Source organism: Nerophis lumbriciformis, linkage group LG23 (genome assembly GCF_033978685.3).
Source record: "Nerophis lumbriciformis linkage group LG23, RoL_Nlum_v2.1, whole genome shotgun sequence".
NCBI classification, from domain to species: Eukaryota; Metazoa; Chordata; class Actinopteri; order Syngnathiformes; family Syngnathidae; genus Nerophis; species Nerophis lumbriciformis.
Window position 1 is genome coordinate 27,673,752 of NC_084570.2, and position 26,485 is coordinate 27,700,236.

The 26,485-nt window shown below is 38.6% G+C and overlaps 1 protein-coding gene across 1 annotated transcript in view; it reads right to left on the reverse strand.

Moving 5' to 3' along the window:
- mdfi (MyoD family inhibitor) overlaps nucleotides 1-26,485 on the reverse strand; it is a 108,245-nt gene that overhangs the window by 78,968 nt on the left and 2,792 nt on the right. The window contains exon 2 of the mRNA XM_061985416.1: nucleotides 22,060-22,255. Within this exon, the coding sequence (XP_061841400.1) occupies nucleotides 22,060-22,210 (151 nt within the window). The 5' untranslated portion in view covers nucleotides 22,211-22,255. The remainder of the gene's footprint in view (nucleotides 1-22,059; nucleotides 22,256-26,485) is intronic.

Genomic DNA, 26,485 nt, shown 5'->3' on the forward strand with positions numbered 1-26,485 from the left:
GTGTTGACTTTTTTTATTTGTTTGTTTTTTTTCCCATGTCTAGGGAAGGTTGTTTGGATTTGGTCATATAAGTATTCACTTCTACGTTCGATTCATGGTCATTAACCTGATTTACTCTCATTGGCCACAAAGCAGCGAAAAATTTGCTGCGATCCGATTGTCAGATCATTAAAATTAAAGTGACAACACACCCTTCCCTATTCCCTACTCATGACGTCTTGCGGGCCAAAATTAAGACACCGGCGGGTGGTAGTTTGGACACGCCTGGTATATATCCAAAGCAGAGATTATACTGTAGCTGCCGAGAGAATAAAGCTGCTGTAAGCTTATTAAGACTTGTCTGCCCTTTAAAACCTTAATTGTGTTACTTTGTCTGTGACATTTGTCCGCCTCCAGTGAAAATACACCTTAACAACCATTACGCTGGTTCAACTCATTACTTCCCGTTTGCGGTTCTCATCCTGTCAGACAAGCATCGCTAAAGACATAGCTGGGGAAAAAATCAGGCTTCTAGAAATTGTGAATTATAAAACAAGATATATTTTTAAAATAGCACTATACCAGATAGCAACAGGCTGACAAAAATAACTATAAGATAACCAATATTCGGATCAGGAGAGTTTCAAACTTGCGGCATCTTGACCGACTTTCGCTCTCAATGTTAAGTGACTCTTAAATAAAAACAGCAACCTTATAAAGTACATATATAAGTTGTTGTTATTGTTAGGAGGGGGGTTACAAAATAGGATTAATCGTCGATTAATTTGATTTCAAAAAGCTGCTTCGATTAATTGTCCCGCATGTTAAAAATGCAATGTTGATAATGTGAATTTATTAGGAAAAACGAATGAAGCTTATGTCAAGCTGAAATAGACATTGATACTATGAAGTGTGTTTAATCCGATTACTCGATTAAAAGGGCTGATTGCAACTTGCTAACGCTTACGTTTTTCAATCCAAAAATTAATACAAAAACACCATTGGCTACCTAATGTTACCATTAGCGTTTCAACAGAACCCATTTGTTCTAAAACTGTCTATATTGTTTCACACAAACTTTTTCATACGTTTTCAGCCTGAACAAAAATAAGTGGTGTTTAGGGCTAGGGCTGCAATGATTAATCATCGATTAATTTGATTACAAAAAGCTATTTCTATTAATCGTCACACATGTTAAAAATGCAATGTTGATGATGTGGATTTATGAGGAAAAAAGAATGAAGCTTATATCAAACTGAAATATACATTGGTAATATAAAGTGTGTTTAATCCGATTACTCGATTAAAAAGGCTGATTGCAACTAGCTAAAACGTTTTTCAAACTAAAAAATAGAACAAAAACACCAATGGCTAAGTAATGTTACCATTAGCGTTTTAACAGAACACATTTGCTCTAAAACTGTCTATATTGTTTACACATACGAAGTTTATGAACCAAAAAATATTTTCGGCCTGAACAAAAATAAGTGGTGTTTAAGGCTAGGGCTGCAACGATTAATCGTCAATTAAAAAGCTGCTTCGATTAATCGTCACAGAAATACAATGTTGATGATGTGCATTTATTAGGAAAAAAGAATGAAGCTTACGCCAATCTGAAATAGACATTGATACTATAAAGTGTGTTTAAGCCGATTACCCGATTAAAAGGGCTAATTGCAACTAGCTGACACTTACGTTTTTCAAACCAAAAAATAGAACAAAAACACCATTGGCTACCTAATGTTACCATTAGTGTTTTAACAGAACACATTTGTTCTAAAACTGTCTATAGTTTTTCACAAATACTAAGTTTAGTATTAGTTTAGTTTACATGTTGTGTGTTGTTGTTTGTTTTCATTGCTGCTATTTCAACTGTTCTTTTTAAATACATAAACAAGGTTCATTGTTTTTTTAGCACTTTTCCTTACCTTTCTTTTAAATGGACAACATTTGAATTTTTGTAACAGCTGAGTGAGCAGCACAGTTACAGTATGAATAAATATTTATGAATTAATTAGTCATATTTGTTGTGAGTAAGCACCTGCCTAAAATAACTTGAGCTGCATTTAGAAGTCGATGGAAAAATTAGAGCCATTAAATATGTGTATGCTTTATTAGTCTACTAATCGTTAAGATAGTCAATGACTAATCGACTATCAAAAATAATCATTAGTTGCAGCTAGGGTTGTCCCGATACCAATATTTTGGTACCAGTACCAAAATTTGTTTGGATTCTTTTTGATACTTTTCAATACTTTTCTAAATAAAGGGAACCACAAAAAAATGGTAGTATTGACTTTATTTTAACAAAAACTATTTTAGTACATTATATGTGCATATGTTTCTTATTGCAATCGAAGAACAATTTTGTCCTTAAATAAAATAGTAAACATACAAGACAACTTGTCTTTTAATAGTAAGTAAGCAAACAAAGGCTCCTAATTTGACTGCTGACATATGCAATAATATATTGTGTCGTTTATATTCTATTATTTTGTCCAAATTATAAAGGACAAGCTGTAAAAATGTATTATTAATCTACTTGTTCATTTACTGTTAATATCTGCTTATTTTCTGTTTTAACATGTTCTATCTACACTTCTGTTAAAATGTAATAATCACTTATTCTTCTGTTGTTTGGATGCTTTACATTAGTTTTGGATGATACCACAAATGTAGGTATCGATCCGATATCAAGTAATTACAGGATCATACATTGGTCATAGTCAAAGTCCTCATGTGTCCAGGGACGTATTTCCTGACTTTATAAACATATTATGATTTTTTTTTTTTAAATATCGATGTAATCATAGTAGTATCGACTAGATACGCTCTTGTACTTGGTTTCACTACGGTGGATGTCAGGTGTAGATCCACCCATGGCGTTTGTTTACATTCAGGCGCGCTAGCTCTTATTAGCGGTGACGCCGGTGAGCTATTGTATCCTCCTACGGTGTGTAGTGAAGCATGTTTAGCTATTCCTCATCCTGCAGGGATGATACTTGTAAAAAAAACTTCTACATGTAATCATGTAGAAGGTCTACTTTGGGTACTTAGAAAAGCGCTATATAAATCCCAGTTATTATTATTATTAGACTTGTAAAAAAACGTACTTTATTTGTCACCATGGAGGCGAGGATTAGTGATTTAGAAGTAGCTAAAACATTGCCAACTGCGGATGGATGCGAGCTGCTAGCTAGCTAGTAATGTCTTAAAGCACCTCTTCCTGAGGGCGTTTCAGTGTTATAGCTTCACCTTTATTTTGTCATGACGTGGACTTTGGCGACGCAAATTATTGCGTGGGTTGCTTTCCCGGAATGCAAACGAACTTGACTGGACAAGGCGTGACGGTAAAGACATGATTTATTCTTAACTCTAACAAAAGGTGTAAACAAAAGGCGCGCAAAAGGCGGAGATACAAACTTGGCTAAGAAAACAAAACTGACACTTGGACAGAAACTAGGGACATAAAACAAAACTTACGTGGCATGGCATGAAGCATTAACTATGGTCTCAAGGGTAATCATGGCATGAAGTGAGCAGAGGTAACAGAGGTAATGTCGCCAGGCCGACCAACAGAAAATGACCGGCTTAAATAATAGTGACATGATTGGCAACAGGTGCGTGAGTCCAAACAAATGACAGGTGAAACTAATAAGTAACCATGGTGACCAAACAAGGGAGCGTAAACATGTACTAAAAGAGTCTTAAACAACCAGAAAATAACAAAACATAATCCAAACCACAGAACATGACATATCTTTAGTTTTTAGGCCAAAATGCATCCGTTCTCCCTTTTCTGTCTACACCCTGTGTCTGCTTGTAAGTACTCCGTGTGTGTGCGCTGCCGAACATGGTCCTCTGCCCGTAAAACCAACAATGCCATGACGTGATGACGCACCATCATGCCTGTTAAAAAAAGGGTGGAGGCGGGGGGGAACCCGGTACTTTTTAGAGGCGGTATATTATCGCGGTACTATATTAGTACCAGTATACTGTACAACCCGACAAGGGACAATGCACATTAATGGACAATATAAAACGGGACCCAACTTGTCCACTACAGAGGGGCCCAGCCACTCCAAAATTAACACTGAATTAGTCATCTTACTCTTGATTTTGATCATATTCAATAATTATATCTAACTAAATGATATAAAAGCATGTGGGAATCACAAAGATTATTATTAATTTAACAAATAAACAGGTCAGGCTGATTAGAAATAGAAGTACTAACTAAATAAACAATACATTTACAATATGTATTATCCATCCATCCATTTTCTACCACTTGTCCCTTTTGGGGTCGCGGGGGGTCGCTATGTTGTGCTAAAATAAATTAAGACTTATTAAAACTAAATTATTAATGAATGTTTCTTACCTAAACTGTTGATAAAATTAAAGTGTAAATGTAAATACAGCGCCGTCATGCCCGTTAAAAAAATAAAATAAAAAACATTTTGAACCCATCCATCCATTTTTCTACCGCTTGTCCCTTTTGGGGTCGCGGGGGGTGCGCAGGGCCAACACAGATAGACATAACCAGTACTTTTCAAACAGAGTATAGAACCGTTTTTGATTCATTAGTACCGCAATAGTATACTAGTACCGGTATACCGTACAACACTAGTTGCAGCCCTACTTTTTAATCCAACCGAGTCATCGACAGATCACTCGGTTATTACAATAATGGAGATCTTCAGCCCTATCTGTAAGTGTAAACATCTAAAGCAGGGGTGGGCAATTAATTTTTACCAGGGGCCGCATGAGCAACCCGAGCACTGCTGGAGGGCCACATCGACAATATTTCAATTAAATTTTGTTCAATATTATTTTTGATATACCGAAAGATAAATAATAATAATAATAATAATAATGATTTAATTTAACCTAACTTAACTTCATACAAAAGCAGATTGCTTTTGATGGTTTTATTTTTAACACTGTCTTACACAACACTTCCTGATGTATAATACAATGCAAAAATGTCAATTTCCGCACAGGGTTAATTTCTGTCACTTTATCCTGCATCCTCTTTAAAAGTCCAACATTTTTCCCCGTCATATTTGGACAACCATTTGTTGTCACACCTGTCGGCTTGTCCCATTTCAGTCCTAACACGTCCAAACACGCGTTTACCTCTGTGAACAAGTCATTACCTGTGGTTGTCTCTTTAATTGACTGCATGGCTGCCAGCCCCTCCGTGATTTGAAAGTCTGCAGTTATCCCACGTAAGCAGATGAGTAGCTGAGCGGTGTCACATACATTGCAGCTCTCATCCAAAGCCAGCGAAAAACAGTCAAAGTCGGCCATTCTGTTCTTCAGCTGAAGCTCCAACCAGCGATGGTCTCAACCCGCCTCGTTACAGTGCGTCGGGAGAGTGACACGTTGTCAAATGCGCCCCTCTTCTACGGGCATATCAGCGCAACAGAGTCCAAAAAGCACTCCTTAATAAACTCTCCGTCAGAAAACCCCTTACTTTTTCTGGCGATTTTGTGAGAATATACGAAACTTGTCCTGACGGGTGCATCTCTCTGGGTGTGAAATTTGGCAAAAAGTCCTTGTTAGGTTTGCCGTTTTACCATCAACGCATCAGCCTCCCCTGCGCGCGCTTCATCAGACAGATTCCGGTATTTTTCCTCGTGCTTCGTCATGTAGTGGCGATTCAAATTATATTCTTTAAACACAGCAACCCGTGTACCACAAATTAAGCACACGGCTTTACCTTTAATTTATGTAAAGAAATACTTGGCAGTCCATGTCTTGTTGAAAACACGCCATTCGTCATCAACTTTTCTTTTTTAGCGTGAGCTGACATCTTGGTGGTAACCGGGCATCACTTGTCGCTGTGCACCTTCACTCACAGGTTACACACTGACATACGTCCATAAATAACACTTTTCAAAATAAAAGCAGCACAGTTGTATTGTGCGCACGACATAGATGTTTTTTTAAATGTATTTTGTAATTTGTGATTGCCGCTGTTCACATTCACTCACAATCACACACGCACGTACGTCCACACGGAAGTAATACAAATAACGCTTTTCAAAACAAAAGCAGCACCATTGTATTGCACACTCAACATAGATACTTTTTTACATTTATTTTGTAATTTATGATTGGCCTCACGCGGGCCGGACAGGGACTCACTAAGGGCCGGATGTGGCCCGCGGGCCGCAGAATGCCCAGGTCTGTTCTAAAGAGTCACAAACTGGCAAGAAAACCTTCTCCCCTCATCGGTTCAGGAAGTACAAGCTTCATTCACTCCTCGCAGAAAAAAGCCAGAAAAAGGGGAATTCTGGGAAAGGCATCTTGCAGAGCCAACTTGGCCGCCCCAAGAATACTGACACCAAGTGAAGAACATCAAAGACGGATCCATCCCGAGCAGACACGTAAATATGGACTGTACATGAAAGTCTTGCTTATTGTATTATGTTGACAGTCTGCCTCCAGTCTTTGTGTGCGTGTGAGAGAGACAGCAACAGTTTCTCAAATGTTTGCGAGGTGGTGAAGGAGGCTCACACGTTTCAGTACTTCAAATATGCTGTAAAAATGCCCCAAATTGCGCCTCGGGTATTTCAATCTTGGTGCAAAACTAAATTGGAGCGGCCTCAATGAACTTCTATGCCTAAAAACAGACAAGTAGGCACATAGCCGCGTCTAAAAACAAGACGAGGGGGAGACATACCAGGAAACAAACATCCAATAACATCTCACCAAAATTTAGACTGAAGCTTGTTTTGGGGAAAGTAATGCATTCATTCATGAATAACAGTGTAAATATAAGCATGGCTGAAATATATTGTGCTATGAATGACTCCATGGAGGTGTGAGGACAACAGTGATGTGTGGCGAGGGTCACAGCTGGCTTTACATAAGTGTGCCCTAATGAAGGTTAATACAGGCTAGGGTTGTACCGATACCAACATTTTGGTAACAGTACCAAAATGTATTTCGATACTTTGATACTTTTCTAAATAAAGGGGAAACAAAAAAAGGCATTATTGGCTTTATTTTAACAAAAACAATCTTACAGTCAACATGTGGGCCCATAGATAGAAATGCCGCTAAATGGGGGTCTGTAGCTTAATGCCTGTCATACATATATATACATACACATGTACATACATATACACACACACACATATATATATACATATATTTACATATATAAATGTATACATATACATATATATATATATATATATATGTATATATATGTATATATATACATATATATATATATACATATATAATATATATATGTATATATATATATATATATATATATATATATATATATATATATATATATATATATATATATATATATATATATATATATATAATGTCATGGCTGTGTTGAGTTTCCAATAATTTCTACAAGTCTTATTTTTTTGTGATACAGTGATTGGAGCACATACTTGTTGGTCACAAAAAACATTCATGAAGTTTGGTTATTTTATGAATTTATTATGGGTCTACTGAAAATGTGACCAAATCTGCTGGGTCAAAAGTATACATACAGCAATATTAATATTTGGTTACATGTCCTTTGGCAAGTTTCACTGCAATAAGGCGCTTTTGGTAGCCATCCACAAGCTTCTGGCAAGCTTCTGGCAAGCTTCTGGTTGCATTTTTGACCACTCCTCTTGACAAAATTGGTGCAGTTCAGCTAAATTTGTTGGTTTTCTGACATGGACTTGTTACTTCAGCATTGTCCTCATGTTCTCAAAGGGGTTTACGTCAGGACTTTGGGAAGGTCATTCTAAAACCTTAATTCTAGCCTGATTAAACCATTCTTTTACCACTTTTGACGTGTGTTTGGGGTCATTGTCCTGTTGGAACACCCAACTGTGCCCAAGACCCAACCTCTGGGCTGATGATCTTAGGTTGTCCTGAAGAATTTGGAGGTAATCCTCACTTTTCATTGTCCCATTTACTCTCTGTAAAGCACCAGTTCCAATGGCAGCAAAACAGGCCCAGAGCATAATACTACCATCACCATGCTTGGCGGTAGGGATGGTATTCCTGGGATTGAAGGCCTCACTTTTTTTCCTCCAAACGTATTGCTGGGTATTGTGGCCAAAAAGCTAAATTTTTGTTTTATCAGACCACAGAACTTTCCTCCAGAAGGTCTTATCTTTGTCCATGTGATCAGCAGCAAACTTTAGACGCGCCTTAAGGTGTAGCTTCTGGAGCAAGGGCTTCCTTCTAGCCTCTCAGTCAATGGCGATGCAAAACACGCTTGACTGTGGACACTGACACTGCAGACCTGCTTTTTGGTGGTTCTCGGTTGATTCTTGATCATCCTGACCAATTTTCTCTCAGCAGCAGGTGATAGCTTGCGTTTTCTTCCTGATCGTGGCAGTGACAAAACTGTGCCATGCACTTTATACTTACTAACAGTTGCTCTTGGGACCTTAAGCTGCTTTGAAATGGCTCCAAGTGACTTTACTGACTTGTTCAAGTCAATGATTCGTTTTTTCAGATCTGTGCTGAGTTCCTTTGACTTTCCCATTGTCACATTTGTAACCGAGTCTAATGACTGCATCACATGAGCCATATTTAAATGGGCTCAGATTTCCACATCACCAAAATTGATAATGTATGTTGCTGTACGTATACTTTTGACACGGCAGATTTGGTCACTTTTCAATAGACCCATAATAAATTCAAAAAAGAACCAAATTCATGACTGTTTTTTGTGACAAACAAGTATGTGCTCTAATCACTCTATCACAAAAAAATAAGAGTTGTAGAAATTATTGGAAACTCAAGACAGCCATGACATTATGTTCTTTTGGGTACCAATCCGATTCCAAGTAGTTACAGGATCATACATTGGTCATATTCAAAGTCTTCATGTGTTCCTGACTTTATAAACATAATATGAATTTTACAAAAAGGAAAATAGATTTTGAGACGATAAAAAATATTGTAATCATTGCAGTCTTGACTAGATACGCTCTTGTACTTGGTATCATTCCAGTGGATGTCAGGGGTAGATCCACCGTTTGTCTACATTCAGGAGCGCTAGCTTGCTGTTAGCGGTGAGCTAATATATCCTCCTACAGTGTGTAGTGAAGCATGTTTAGCTATTCCTCGTCCTGCAGGGATGTTACTTATAAGAAACTAACTTTACTTGTCGCCATGGAGGCGAGGAATAGTGATTAAGAAGTAGCTTAAATACTACCGACTGCTGATGGACATTAGCCGCTAGCTATCTGGCTAGCCATATTTAAGGCGTCTCTTGTAGAGCTGAGTTTCAGTGTTATAGCTTCACCTTTATCGTTAGTTTTTAATCCAAAATGCGTCCGTTCTCCCTTTTCTGTCTACACCCTATGTCTGCGTGTAAGTACTCCGTGTGTGTGCATTGCCGAACATGCTCCTCTGCTCGTAAGACCTGCAATGTCACAACGTGACAAAGGCCCACCATCATGCCTGTAAATAAAAAAATACATATGAAAAAAAAAGGGAACCAGTACTTTTTAGAGGCGGTATAGTACCGTTTATGATTCATTAGTATCACGCTAATACAGGTTGCTCATTATGAGGGAAAATAAATAAAACATTTACTTAAAGTTCAAATGTTTGAGTTTTTCCCACCAACTTCCCGCTCACCGTAGCTGTGCCTTGTTGTAGAAAGAAGGCGGCGAAAAGCAGAACATGTGGGTTCATGTCTCTGAAAAACTCTCTGTATTTTATCGCCCAAAGAGCAAGAATAACAATTTTGTGAGGTGAGTTATAATTGCTCCAAAACAAGATAAAAGAAAAATAATAACACAATTAATACTACTAATTTCTGAAGGAATTACGTGTGAATGGTCCAATGCTGAAGTTGAACTGAAATGCTGACAGAATGTAAGAAAAGTTTAAATGTTGGAATAGTTTGAATGTTGAAAAGTTAGAATTTTCAGGAAAAACGGAATTTGGTTTGGAACTTGGGAAAGTGTTAGTTTAAATGTCCAGGATGAGTGTAATGTGTTGATATTGGAATAGTTTGAATAGGTTTAAAAATGTGGGAATTGTGCAACTTGGAAAAAATGTACCGTATTTTCCACACTATAAGGCGCACCGGATTATAAGGCGCATAGAATAGACGCTACAGTAGAGGCTGGGGTTACGTTATGCATCCATTAGATGGAACTGCGCTAAAGGGAATGTCAACAAAACAGTCAGATAGGTCAGTCAAACTTTATTAATATATTACAAACCAGCGTTCTGACAACTCTGTTCACTCCCAAAATGAATAAACAGCTGTTTTATTATTTTCCCCGAGGTAAAGTCAGTGACGTAGTATTTTGTTTATCTTTTAACAACAACAAGGTATAACATGTAGTGCAACATTTATATCACATAGTGGAGGGGAACTTTTCCCTGATTCAATAAACACGTAAAAAACAGTGATACTGTTACGGTAAATCAAACGTTAGTGCAATCACAATATAGTAACACTCGAAATAGTGCAAAGCAATAACAATATATCAATAACTCAACGTTGCTCAATTGTTAATGTCACACAACACAACACACAAAATAAACATGTAAAGCCCACTTTATTAAGTTATTCCTCATCCACGAATCCCTCGAATTCTTCTTCTTCAGTGTCCGAATTACTACTACTTCACACAATTAAGCTTTGAAAATGAATATTATATTGCAACATATTATCGCATTATCAACTGTATCTATTGGTTAATTGATAAGGAATGTTACGGTTGTGTTGGTCTGGAACCCAGGATGCAGAGGCAGCAGCAAAGTGCAGGTAAAGTCCCTTTTATTAGGGAAAACACACAAATAACGCAGCAGGAAAGTGCGCGAAAAAAGCAACTGGGCACAGGAAGCAAATGGAAAGCCATGCAGCACCTTGAAGTAAAAGTCCTACTGACGAGCTCCCTGTTTGGGAGCCAGGGACAGTTGTCTCCTGAGTGCCAATCAGGCGCAGGTGAGGAAGCCAGTGAAGGCAAACAAGAGGTGGAAACAAAAACAAGAGTTTTGGACAGGACACACAAAAGACAGGAAACTAAAGAAACAAAGTCCAAACCTCATTTCAGGTCATGACCATGAAGTGTGTTTGGATACTTATGTCTATGTAGTGTAGATAAACATAATGTGTTTAATTACAAACCCCATTTCCATATGAGTGGGAAATTGTGTTAGATGTAAATATAAACGGAATACAATGATTTGCAAATCATTTTCAACCCATATTCATATGACTATGCTACAAAGACAACATATTTGATGTTCAAACTGATAAACATTTTTTTTTTTGCAAATAATCATTAACTTTAGAATTTGATGCCAGCAACACGTGACAAAGAAGTTGGGAAAGGTGGCAATAAATACTGATAAAGTTGAGGAATGCTCATCAAACACTTATTTGGAACATCCCACAGGTGTGCAGGCTAATTGGGAACAGGTGGGTGCCATGATTGGGTATAAAGGGTAGGTACACCCCTTTGTCCACAACTGCGTGAGCAAATAGTCAAACAGTTTAAGAAAAACCTTTCTCAACCAGCTATTGCAAGGAATTTAGGGATTTCACCTTCTACGGTCCGTAATATCATCAAAGGGTTCAGAGAATCTGGAGAAATCACTGCACGTAAGCAGCTCAGCCCGTGACCTTCGATCCCTCAGGCTGTACTGCATCAACAAGCGACATCAGTGTGTAAAGGATATCACCACATGGGCTCAGGAACACTTCAGAAATCCACTGTCAGTAACTACAGTTGGTCGCTACATCTGTAAGTGCAAGTTAAAACTCTCCTATGCAAGGCGAAAACCGTTTATCAACAACACCCAGAAACGCCGTCGGCTTCGCTGGGCCTGAGCTCATCTAAGATGGACTGATAAAAGTGTTCTGTGGTCTGACAAGTCCACATTTCAAATTGTTTTTGGAAACTGTGGACGTTGTGTCATCCGGACCAAAGAGGAAAAGAACCATCCGGATTGTTATAGTCGCAAAGTTGAAAAGCCAGCATCTGTGATGGTATGGAGGTGTATTAGTGCCCAAGACATGGGTAACTTACACATCTGTGAAGGCCCCATTAATGCTGAAAGGTACATACAGGTTTTGGAGCAACATACTGTATGTTGCCATCCAAGCAACGTTACCATGGACGCACCTGCTTATTTCAGCAAGACAATGCCAAGCCACGTGTTACATCAACGTGGCTTCATAGTAAAAGAGTGCGGGTACTACACTGGCCTGCCTGTAGTCCAGACCTGTCTCCCATTGAAAATGTGTTGCGCATTATGAAGCCTAAAATACCACAACGGAGACCCCCGGACTGTTGAACAACTTAAGCTGTACATCAAGCAAGAATGGGACAGAATTCCACCTGAGAAGCTTAAAAAATGTGTCTCCTCAGTTCCCAAACGTTTACTGAATGTTGTTAAAAGGAAAGGCCATGTTACACAGTGGTGAACATGCCCTTTCCCAACTACTTTGGCACATGTTGCAGCCATGAAATTTTAAGTTAATTATTATTTGCAAAAAAAAAATAAAGTTTATGAGTTTGAACATCAAATATCTTGTCTTTGTAGTGCATTCAATTGAATATGGGTTGAAAAGGATTTGCAAATCATTGTATTCTGTTTATATTTACATCCAACACAATTTCCCAACTCATATGGAAACAGGGTTTGTAGATTTACCTCTGCTGAGCATGTATTGGGCAAGGCTGTGAGTAATTTCTGTTTTTTTATTTTATATAAACCAAACTAGCCAACCATTTATATTTTAGATTTTTGTTGCAAGTTCGGATATTAATTGGTACGGAACTGTAAACGTATTTCTATATGGTTATAGACCACTTGCATCAGTGCCAAGAGGGGCTTTGCCCCACCGGGATGAAGAAAGTCTTAAATTTCAATCATAATGCATTTCTAGAAAATACGATACATTCAATAACGGCATTATGTATCCCAGTCAAACTTGTTTTCCTTGCGGCCACACCGTCATTAGAGGGCCGCTTGTAACAGTAAATAATTAATTAATTTGCTGGGGAATTTAAATATAAAAAAAAAAAAATTATGTAAACTGTAAAAAAAAATCTGTATTTTACCACTGTTTTTTACAGAAAAAATCTGGCAGCTTAGTTGTCAGACTTTTATTGTAAAATATATGGTGTGTGTTTTTTTTTATTATTATTATTTTTACAACATATTACTGTAAATAGAAATACAGTGCCGCTGTTTAATTTTATTTTGGCAACTCAGCTGCCAGTTTTTTTACCATAAAATCATCAACCGTGGATTTTACAGTAAAAAAAACAACAACAAAAAAACCTCACAGGTCATTCGACAGAATGTTACTGTAAAAAAACAAATATTGGTCGTTTTTTTTTCAACTGACAGTAATATGCTGTAAAAAAAAAAAACTCCCTAAATTTTACAGTAAAATCTATTGGTAATTTTTATAGTGTACAATTTTTTTTTAAATATTTTGTGGCTATAAAAAATATCGATGTAATCATAGTAGTATCGATTAGATACGCTCCTGTACTTGGTATCATTACAGTGGATGTCAGGTGTAGATCCAATCATGGCATTTGTTTACATTGTGACGGCGGTGAGCTACGGTGTGTAGTGAAGCATGTTTAGCTATTCCTCGTCCTGCAGAGATGATACTTGTAAGAAACTTACTTTATTTGTCGCCATGGAGGCGAGGATTAGTGATTTAGAAGTAGCTAAAACACTGCCGACTGTGGATGGATGTTAAAGCACCTCTTCCTGAGGGTGTTTCAGTATTATAGCTTCACCTTTATCTTTAGTTTTTAAGCCAAAATGCGTCCATTGTCCCTTTTCTGTCTACACACTGTGTCTGCTTGTAAGTCCTCCGTGTGTGTGCGCTGCCGAACATGCTCCTCTGCTCGTAAAACCAATAATGCCTTGACGTGATGACGTGCCGTCATGCCTGTTAAAAAAAGGGTGGAGGCGGGGGGTAACCTGTACTTTTTAGAGGCAGTATATTATCGCGGTACTATATTAGTACCGGTATACCGTACAACCCTACAAGGGACAATGCACAATAATGGACAATATAAAACGGGACCCAACTTGACCACTACAGAGGGGCCCAGCCACTCCAATATTAACACTGAATTAGTCATCTTACTCTTGATTTTGATCATATTCAATAATTATATCTAACTAAATTATATAAAAGCATGTGTGAATCACAAAGATTATTATTAATTTAAAAAACAAACCTTGGACTCAGGTCAGGCTGATTAGAAATAGAAGTACTAACTAAATAAACAATACATTTACATGCAATATGTATTATGTTGTGCTAAAATAAATTAATACTAATTAAAACTAAATTAATAATAAATGTTTCTTACCTAAACTGTTGATAAAATTAAAGTGCAAATGAAAATACAGCTTTACAAATGTAGTCATAATTTTTGCGCTTAAGAAATGTCTCTATGACATTTGCGGCAGACTTCTTCTGTTTGTTTTATATTGTCATTACTGCCATAAGTGGTGGAAAAGTGAATTACAACTGAATACCGCTCCGGCCTATACGGACCACAGCTGAAAAAACAGATATACTACATTCTAGGGGGCGCTCGCTGCTCAACATTGGGCCCTATGGTTAAGAAACACTGGTATAGAGTATATGCCATCAATGTGCCAGGGACCAATGTGCCGGGGACCATGCGCTTTATTTTGCTTTTTTTTATCTGCTACACGTGGAAAGCTGGTCTGTGAAAATAATACATAATACATCAACTGGTCCCTGGCGGAAAATAGGTTGAGGACCCCTCAGTCTGTAATGTCACAATCATTATTTACATTAATACAAAATAATTAGTCTGCTCAGACACGGACTGTGACAGAAAGCAAGATTTGAAAAAAATACAGAGAGAAGTGGGTCAAAAACACAGAATAAAAGGAAGTGAAAAAAACCTGACAGATGCCTGTGGTGAAATAGAATGAGGACTTAGCATATGGAGCGTAGGGTTTCCTACATAAACAGATAGCCTCATTGCATCTTTATGTCGGAGAGAGACAGAAGCATTCCCAATAGCGAGGAACACACATCTGTCAAAACACAGCACCATTCTGTGGCCTTGGAGCTTCACTTACCAACAGCAGGAAACATCGGGAAACGAATAGATGAATGCTTTCTAATACTGATACAATAGACGGTATATCTCTCTAGACTGTTGTGCGAGGTCTGTGTCTACTCGAGGATATCATCTACCATCCTTGTGTGAGAAAGGTACACAGCCTTTTCCCTTTTCTTTGCGTTGTAAAAATGTAATACTTTAGAGTATTTTGATCATTTTAATCATTACCGTAACTTCTTTCTTGGACGCATTGATTCCACAGAGCACGTAGCAACTTCACGTTACTTCTGTTAACAACAACAGTATAGAGGGCTTCTGTTTTTTTTTTTGCTAAAGTAACCCACAATGCATTGCCGGAAGGTACTGTTTATCGAGATTCATTGTTCATCGTAGCGCTACTCGCAATATTTCCGAACTATCCAGTGGAAAGTAGCATGGTACGATAGAGAAGTACTCCGAGTCACGAGATAAAAAGGTCCCTTACTCGGTACGAAGAGCAAACAGCCGTGATTGGATGTAGGAATCCCTACCAGAAGTCTGAGTGGAGAACAGATCACAACATCTTCCCCGATGTTTCATACCTGGACTTGGTGAACTATTTCATTTTTCAATAAAGCTAATTTTTATACTTTGAAGAAAATGATTATAGTCCAAAAAGCTACGACCGGTTTGTTTGTGGACGTGTTCATGAAGTTTGTGTTTATCTGTAAAAACCCAGTGGACATCGTGTCATAAAGGCTGGAGTCATGCACCCTCAGAAATGATCCGACCCAGGTTTGACACCCTGGATAATCAAAATACTACTATTTTCAATTCATTTCATTGCTAGTGTTGGTTGTAGTTTGTTTTAGTCTTTGTTTTCTGATAGTACTGACAATAACCATATGATTGCCATTTGTTGTGATATAGTACGCAGGCAAAAACTCAATAGCCGATAAGCACACATAAACATTTTACACAGAAACCACAAGACTTGCAACAAGAGGGTAGGGACCTCTGATGAAGCCTACTTGGATGAGAGCAGAACCAAAACAAACAGTCCAGTTGCGATCGATTCAATGCCCTGAGAATGAATGAGAACATCTTCCTTATGTGTTAGCTCCTGAAATAAAAATGTTGCTATAACTTGGTTAATATGTAGGATGTATATGGGGAGTTGTTTGCAGTTTCTGGATATTTTTTTAGAAAGAGTTATAGGCGAAATAGGTGAATCCACATTACCTGTATTGTTAGTAGGGGTGTAACGGTAAACAGAAATTTCGGTTCGGTACGTACATCGGTTTAGAGGTCACGGTTCGGTTAATTTTCGGTACAGTAAGAAAACAACAAAATATACATTTTTTGGTTATTTATTTACCAAATTTGTAAACAATGGCATAACATACATATACACACAGGGTCCATTGCCAGGGTTAATGTGGTCAACATATATAAAATAAAAACTAAATAAGATAAGGCTCAGAATGGTTTCTTAACAAAACCTTGCTACATATAAAGTGCTTTTTTTGATTGATTGATTGAGACTTTTATTAGTAGATTGCACAGTACAGTACATATCCGTACAATTGACCAATAAATGGTAACACCCGAATACGTTTTTCAACTTGTTTACGTCGGGGTCCACGTTAATCAACATTAAACTGCCTCAAGTTGTTGCTCAGATTAAATAAAATGACAAAACTTTTCTTCTACATATAAAAAGTGCAACATTAAACAGTTTCAAGTCAACTCAGCCTCAGATTAACTTTTCTCCCCCCCCCCCCCCCCCCCCCCCAGCCTGGCTAACTTGGCAGTAAGAGGATGTATGGGCTCATTGTTCTTCCACCATAGAAGTGGGTCAAAATCTAGTTTTTAATGCAATATGGACTTATATCTGTTGCTATAAAAACATTTCTTATTGCTTTAGCCCTGCCTGACTCGCCGAGGAGAGGCTGCTTGAATGCGGTGGTGACGCTTCAAATGGGTTAGCATGTGTTAAGAGTAGCGTATGTGTGTGTGTGGCCCTTTAATATGTGACAGCGTGTGAGGTGAGTGTGTGGGCGAGCGAGGAGCGGTAGCGGTGAGTGCGGGGAGTGGCTAGTGTTTTGTTGGATTGGCTGTGTGCAAGACCTCAATAAAGCCACGATTTGCAACTAATCGCCAGACTCGTCATTTACCCTGGAGTCCGGAGCTGTGGGTACCCACTGCCGGGTAGAGTGAAGGATGTTGCCCCCGAGAACAATCGGCCCTGGAGGAGTGTCTCCCCTGCGCTCCTCGACTACGGTCTGGGAGCCGGAAGCAGGAAAGGTGCAACACATGTTTGACGTGTTGTCAGAAGCAGCTGCTGAACAATGTCAGCAAACCTCCATCTTCCATTGTTGTATCGCGCAGCCAAAGTGTTCCCAAACGGAAGATCTTAACGAGGCAGGAGGGTCTTCCAGCTCTGGCTTTTACATGTTGTCCTAGCCCGGTCGCTGCTAGCATGTGTACTCGTTCGGTACACCTCCGAACCAAACCGAAAGCCCCGTACCGAAACGGTTCAATACAAATACACGTACCGTTACACCCCTAATTGTTAGCTGCCTCGTGCTAGCAGGTTTTCACTATCTACAGCGCACAAAAACAGGAAAGATGTGTGTTTTTGTCTCACATAAGGATTGTGGATGCCCAAAAAGTGAATTTTTTTTCAATCAATTCCCAATACAGCTAATGCAGAACAAAATTTATAGTACGTAGATGTTTTCTGCTTTGCATTCTTCAGTTAACTGCTTCAACTGGAGATGGGTTTCATCCAGTATCGCTATTTCTGCCAAAACATTATAATAATAACCTATGTCAAGCTGCGATTAGTTGCTTTTCAAAAGGGATTAATCCCTCTTGACGAGACGTTGGAGCTGTTAGTGTCTCGGAGTTAACCAAAAGCATTCTCCAGCTAATCCAGTTTTGTTGTTAGTTCCACGGAGCCAACATTAGTTCATAAAAACAATCACTTTTGTAGTACATGACGCAAGGGAAACACATTTTCTCTCCCGTCCAGTCACCCCTGCAAGCCATTAGAAGAACCCAACGTTAAAGACATGCCAACATAGACTTCATTATAGAATCCAAATGCATGTTTGCAAAAATGCTGACAGCTCAGCTTGAACAACATAGACTGATTCTTTGTGTCCTATTTGTGTTTTTGACCCTGACATCATGGCAGTGAGTGAAGTCTCGCACAAGTTCTTAGGAAGTCAAAGAGACACGCTGTCACAGGCTGTTCGGGCAAACGGCGACAGAAAACACTTCTAATGTGTGCGCTGGCAATGCAAATATCTGGTCGATGCTTGTAAGTGCCGTCAGATGTGTTTTTCGCTCTCGTTATGCGTGTTGTGTTGCCCCGCACTGCTGCCGGGGGGGGGGGGGTGAAGTGTTGCACTGAAAGCGGTGCCTTGTTGGCCTCACTGGGAGACTGACCAATGGTCCTCGCACCACCCTGGCTCACCTTCCTGGCTCACCATCTTGGCCTTGACGCATGCACACAACCAGTCAGGCTGACGGGCAGGGTAACTTTAACTTTGTGAATGATCCCTGCGGGGTTTGCACAGGTAAAGCCACAAAAACATGTTGAGGCATCGTCCTGCTTTTTGATCCCTCCAAAACGGCTTCCCTGAGGTATGATCATTGCAGCCGAAGTCGTTCTTAATCCCAAAATTGTAAAATTAGATGTAGCAAAGAGTAGCCAACACATGAGTGGCAAATGCAACACGGTAACGACAACAAAGGTTTTGTTAGAGCCTGACAACATGGCACATGGAACGTACCGTATTTTCCGGACTTTAGAGCCCACCGGGATAAAAGCCGCACCCACTAAATTTTGAAGAAATTTTTTTTCCCATATATTAGCCGCACTCGACTATAAGCCGCAGATATGCATGTTGTGAAATTAGTTATTTTATTTTGCAAATGTTTATTTACATACCTTAATTGTTTCCAGTAAAACGGCTGATCAAACAAAACAGAAGTCATCGTCATGGACCCCCTAGTTGCGCAAGCTAGCTCTCCAATCAGCGAAACAGACTCAATAACTCCACGATGACATTTTGGTGAATTTACTGAGGAATTTGTGAAAAATTAAACAATACAAAAAGAATGCCATTGAAAGTTGATAATACTCCACAGACACTTGTAAACGTGTTAGCATATTAGCTAACGCTAACGGCACAAGCATCATTACATTACAATAGCACGTACAAACATGCATGAAAACAGTCCTACAGACATCACACATGGGACGGTTTTATGAACCGTATCCACTCAGTATCCATTGCACCGGTCCCCTCCAAGGTTTCTCATTACGCCCAATGGGTTGAGTTTTTTCTTGCCCTGATGTGGGATCTGTCGTTGTGGCTTGTGCAGCCCTTTGAGACACTTGTGATTAAGAGATATATAAATAAACTTTGATTGATTGAGTGATTGAGTGATTGATTGATTGATTGATTGATTGATTGATTGATTGATTGATAAGTAAGCATTGTTTTAGTTATATTGTAACACTTACAAACGTTGCTTGGAGTGATGAGTGAATAATATGTACAAGTAAAAAGTTATAGACGGCTAGAAGACTGAACAGCATAAAACATTTCATAAAAAAACGCACTACCAATAATTGGAAGGTCACTGCAGCACCTGCAGTGAGTGAATTTGTCCAAAAGATGGCACCATTTCACAAACAAAACACCCTCTTAAGTGTTTTGTTTTTTTATTATTATTTTCATTATTGCCGTCAGCGAACACAAATCCGTAAATTAGGTCGCAGGGTTCAAAGTGTAGTAAAAAAAAGTAGCGACTTGTAGTCCGGAATTTAACCGAAAATACCACCTACTGTGCGCAGGACCTGCTTTCAATCCTAGAGAAGTCATTTAGGTGTGAGGTGGTCCGCGATCTGCCCACCACTCGTCCCCATGACCAAATCACACAAAGAGGGAAGGTCATGAGTTCAGCCACACATTCCCAAGGGACTCATTGCTGATCATCTGTGTTTCACTGAGCTGAATTCATCTTGAGCCGTCACACTGCACAAGGTCAATAACTTAATTTAATATGAGCACCAAATACAGATGAGGCAATATGACTTCTTTAACAAAAAACAAGTCTATGTATATACGGTATGGCATTCCTGGCCAGGGCCACAACGTCCAGTTATTGTCCCAAGCCCACAGAAGTACAGTGTCTGTATTTGTATTATGTGAACTAGAACTTATAAGATATGTGTACAACAACTGACATAATAATAATAATAATAATAATAATAATAATAATAAATCATATCTTCATACCGATCACTCAAAGTCCATGACAGAAACATGGCTGCCAATTCACAACAATGGCCTCTCCCACCACCCCAAAACAATAATTTCCTGTATTTTTCAGACCATAGGCTGCACCGGGTTATAAGGCGCACTGCCGATGGGCAGGTCTAGTCAGGTGTATTTTCATATGGAAGGCGCACCGGGTAATAAGGAACATTAAATGGTCCTATTATGATTTTTTCCCACTTCCTTGTGGTCTACATAACATGTATTGGTGGATCTTTGGTCAAAATGTTGCATAGATTACGTTTTACGGACCATCTTCAAGCCGCTTTCTGACCATTTCTGCCTCCACTTCGACAGCATCTTCTCCGCGTCATCTTTGTTGTACCGGTAGTTTTTAGCGCTTCCATAGCGAGTCTACTGACAGATATAGTTAGAACTGTATGCTACTTTGTATTAGAAATGGCAACGGCGGAGGATGAATGCCCCACAATTAGAGGATAGAGAAAAAGAAGGACATTATTGACTACAATGGCGTACGCCCGCACATTTTCGGGACTTATGCAGATGCCAAATACACTTCAGCAGGTACCAATAGGTGAGAAAAGTTGGTTATGCAAAATATTGCGAAACATGCAATGCCAGATAATATGTCTCCTAATAGGTGCCATTTTGCGGCCCTTACACACACACCATAATAATACCGTATGTTGAAGCACAGTACGTCTGACTATGGTCGCCGTAATGCTCCGCGTTCCATCAAGCGGTGCAGCTTTGCAGTAGGGCTGCAACAACTCATCGATTAAATCGATTAAAATCGATTATAAAAATAGTTGGCAATTAATTTTTACGACCCATTTACCATTTTTAATTTAGTCATCGATTCATTGGATCTATGCTATGCGCATGCGCAGAGGCTACTTTTTATTTTTATTTTTATTTTTTTTAAACTTTATTTATAAACTGCAACATTTACAAACAGCTGAGAAACAATAATCAAAATAAGTATGGTGCCAGTATGGTGCCAGTATGCTGGGGTTTTTTTCTTTCAATAAAATACTGGAAAGGATAGAAATGTAGTTTGTCTCCTTTATCCGATTATTAATCGATTAATCGAAGTAATAATCGACAGATTAATCGATTATCAAATTAGTTGTTAGTTGCAGCCCTACCTTGCAGTTTACCAAAGTCGTACTAAAACATTCTGACGGATTTGTTAGCGCTGTGTGTAATGTTTTATATTCTCAATGAAACATCAAAGTTTCGGTGTTGCTTGCTTACGGGAACTTGCTACCGTCATACATTGGACAGGCGTCAACCTGCAGTCCACGCATATCTCTTATGTGTGACTGACATCTACTGGCCACACTTATCATTATACCATGCACCAAATAAAATTGCTTTGAGAACGGTAAGCAAAACCAGAATTAATACGTACATAAGGCGCACCGGGTTGTAAGACGCACTGTCCATTTTTGAGAAAATGATATATTTTAAGTGCACCTTATAGTCCAAAAAATACGGTAATTTATACACCAGTATGTTCGATTCCTGGCCCCACATCATTCACATGTGCAACACTTGCCACTAAAAATGTATTTCTTCGCTGGTGACACTCATTAAAGAGGTTGTGAATCCTTCTCCTGCTGCTTTTACAAGACATCCACAGAATCATCGGGATGCAGAACAGCAAGAAAAATGGAATCCCTTTATCTTACCTCGACTTGTTGTTGGGACCAGGCTGCTATTTTCCGTCTCTATGCTAGCGTTTACGTGTAAAGTGGGTCGGGGGGCCGCTGGACTGGGGTCTCCATCATCAGGTGGCTTTGGGAGGATGTCAGGAACACTCCTCTCCTCATCCATGGACATAGGCCTGGCTCTTTTCGGGGGTGGTGGAGAGGCCGAGGCGCTCGCCTGAGGGAAAAGACAGACACATTTATTACAGATCATATAAATGTGACGTGTGTACTAACGACAGGATTTTATTGTCCTAGGTCGGGGGTCAGAGACCTGCGGCTCTAGCGCTGCCCTAGTGGCTCCCCGGACCTCTTTCAGAGATGTGTGAAAATGGAAAAAAATTAAGAAAAAATAATAATTTTTGTTTTAATATATTTTCTGTAGGAGAACAAACATGACACAAACCTTCCTAATTGTTAGAAATCCCAATGTTTATGTCACACATGCTTCACTGATGAGAGCATTTGGCAAGCACCGTTTTGTCCTACTATTTTCAGCGATCCTTGAACTCATTATAGTTTGTTTACCTATACAACTTGCTCCGATGTTGCCACTTCTTCTTTGTTTAATTTTGTCCACCAACAGTTTTATGCTGTGCGTGAATGCACAAAGGTGAGCTTTGTTGATTTTATTGATATGCTGGAGTGCTTATCAGGCATATTTGGTCAGTGCATGACTGCAAGCTAATCGATGCTAACGTGCTATTTAGGCTAGCTGTATATACATATTGCGTCATTATGCCTCATGTGTAGGTATATTTTTAATTTCCTTTACTTATGTCCTCTGTGTATTTCATTTTTATGTGCATGTCTGATGACACATTATCTGTATGTAATATTGGCTACATTTCTCATAGTTGTTTGTGTGCCATGTTGTTCCAGACCACAGCAAACGTTACCATGTTGTTCCAGATCACAGCAAATGTTACCCAGCTTGCAAAGACTGTAATATATCCATTAGAATAAAACAGCCTGCCGTTTCCTTAAACTTGGACACACACACATCCATACTTTTGGCCATTCTGAGCCAGTAATTTCCAGAAGTTATCTCACCCTCTGAGAAGCCTTCATTTTACTAATGATTTCCAAAGTTGCAAAAATGTGTGGAATAAAAATTAAAATACAACATTTCTGTCTTCAAAGATTCACGTCATGTGTTGCCTTCATTATAACACGTATATAAGGCTTTTAATAGTTTTTTTGAGGTAGATTTTTTTTTTTTTTTGGTCCAATATGGCTCTTTCAACATTTTGGGTTGCCGACCCCTGTCCTAGGTAATGCGTGGTGCTAGGTGGGATCAGGCAGGATTATTCCTAAAAACGTTAGAATATACGGTTTTCACTTTAAAGCTGGAAATGACTTCAAATATATCTTTTGTACTCTAAAAATAGAAAAACTGAACACATGACAACAACCCCATCCCAAAACATTCAAACACAATTTTTGGTAAATAAATGAAGTCACAGAAAATGTTAATGAGTTCAAGCCGCTATCATGTATTACGTCACCATGTGTCGGTAAATCACATCGGACATTTTTACTGAGCATCAAATAATTCACTGTTCATGTGTGGCCTTTTTCTTCGGCTTTTTGTGGCACTCAAGACAGGAAGACTATAAGAAGAGAATGCTAACGTCAAAAACATGTTTCATATATTTTACATTCTTCCACCAATTTACAGTCCCTCCAACAATTTGCGTGTAAATATCAACATTTAGCAACACACTTCCGAGTTTACAAGTATTTGTATATTAATTTAATCTTTGTTCATCTGAATAAGTAAAAAAAAAAGGCAATTAAGAAGAGATTTTCATTTGTATTGCTGACCTAGCAAAAAGGCAGCATTTACATTTCAGAGATGTTAAAGTATGATGAGTATATCTCGTCGTCTATTACTATTATTTTGAGTGTCTTATTTTCAAGACCATAGGGTGCACCGGATTATAAGGCGCACTGCAGATGAGCGGGTCTAGTCAGGTCTATTTTCATACAAAAGACGCACCGGATTGTAAGGCGCATTAAAGGGGTCATATTATGATTTTTTTCTAAATGTAAAACACTTCCTTGTGGTCTACATAACATGTAATGATGGTTCTTTGGTCAAAATGTTGCATAGATGATGTTTTACAGATCATCTTCAAGCCGCTTTCTGACAGGCGCTTCAGGATGCGTCGTTTTGTGGGCGCTCTTATTTATGTACCTCAACTTCGACAGCGTCATCTTTGTTGTAGCGGTGTAGCGTGCAAGGACGGGGTGGAAGAAGTGTCAAAAGATGGAGCTAACCGTTTTAATGACATTCAGACTTTACTTCAATCAATAACTGAGCAGCATCTCCTCATCCGTAGCTCACTAGTGTAATAACAGCGCCGGAAATGTGTCCCGTGAAAAACTCTAATAACTAAGGTTCCTTGGGTGAATAATGTAAACTAACTACACCGGTATGTTTTAGCGCTTTCATGGCGAGTTTACTGACAATTATAAGTAAGAACTTTACACTACTTTATATTCGAAATAGCAACAGTGGAGGATGAATGTCCCATAACAAGAAGAAAGAGAAAAAGAAGAAGCTTATTGACTACGGCGTCGGTACGGACATATAAAGGCGGACCCGCGCAAATTTTTAGGATTTAAGCAGATCCCAAATACAGATCAGCAGGTACCAGAAGGTAAGAAAAGTTGCTTTTGCATAATATTGTGAAAAAAAATGCCAAATAATATGTCTTACCTTATTCACACACCATAATAATACTTAGGATTGTAATCCATCAAGCGGTGCGGCTTCATAGCTTACCAAAGTCGTACTAAAACATTTTGATTTTTGAGCGCCGTGTGTAATGTTCTGTATTTTCAATAGAACATATAAAATGTTGGTGTTGTTTACTTGAGTCATATTGCAGTCTAGACGTATCTCTTATACGTTTGTATAATAAAATAGCTTCGAGGTCGGTAAGCACAAACAAAATTATTCCGTACATTAGGCGCACCAGGTTACAAGGCGCACTGTCGAGTTTTGAGAAAATGAAAGGATTTTAAGTGTGCCTTATAGTCCGAAAAATACGGTATGTGCTTTTTATGGTCGTGTAGTGTCTACGTTTAAATATGTGGGGTATAAAACCAGTAAAACATCACTACAGAATTTGTTTTCCGTTTTTTTTTCTTTTAATCTGAATTATTTTTTAAGTTGTACAAGGAACGCTTAAAATTTTTTATAACAAATTCATAAAAATCCCAAGATGATTCAAAGGTATTGAAAATAAATATGCCTCAAAGCCACAACTTTTGCTACATTTTTTCTGAAAAGGCTGCCAAAAATTCTGGCATTTTAAGCGAAGACAATTAAAGCCTTTGAAATCCTGGAGTGACTGAACACTTGTTAACTACTTTTTACACTTAAAGGACATTTAAAATGCTGAAATGTGAGATTATTTGTTGAGTTGGATTTGTTAAGACTGCTTCTGTTGTTTTACGTCGACTGACTAGTTAATAATATTAACAGTAAATAGCTTATTTTACACGTATACAGTCTTATCAAGGTTAAGTCTCGGGGTAGTTATTAAAATGTTATGATGGTGGTGACAGTTGAGGCTGGAACAGACTACATTTGTGGCCACGATTTCCTTTCTGGGGATTAGTGTCAAAATACAAATAAATCAGAAGTGACCAGTGTCCAGGAAGGGCTTGTCTTCATTCTCATTCAATACATTGGGAAATAATTTCAAAAACTATGTAAAAATAAGATAAATTGCAAACAGATGACACCTAAAATGTTTCCTGTTTTTATTCAATCATGTGCTGCTGTTCTGAAAAAAAATGTGCTGCTTCATAAAAAAAAATTCAACCGGTTGCGTAATCTGTTAGTTAGCAATTTAAGTAATGGATGGATTTTGATGAAAATTTTCAGAAAACGTCCTGGAAATAGGTCCTAGTACAAGTGTTTTTATAGTTTTTAATAATATTATTGCAATATTATTCAAATATGAGCTCGTCAAAACACTTTAATTTTGTCATCATACAGTGTGGACCAGGGGAGTCCAAACTACGGCCCACATAGGTCTTCGGTTCGGCCCGCGAGACGTCATGACTATAATAAGGAATCTGGCCCGCTCGCTGTTTCCAAATTAATTTTAATTGTCTGACAATCTGATTGCCGCAGAATTTCCTCCCTCATGTGGACAACGTGAGTATATCAGGTCAATGACTATGAATTGAGCTTTGTAGGGCAACAGCACAGCATTTACCTGTACGACCCAAACCAAACAACCTTCCCCACTCATGGCGCAAAACAAAAAAAAAAGCGTAACCAGCACAAAAAGTCAACACATATAACACGACATGCTCACTGAACTTTGTGGATATTCTAAAAGAACGTCCAAATGCTGAAAAGTGAGATTATTTGATGAGTTTGATT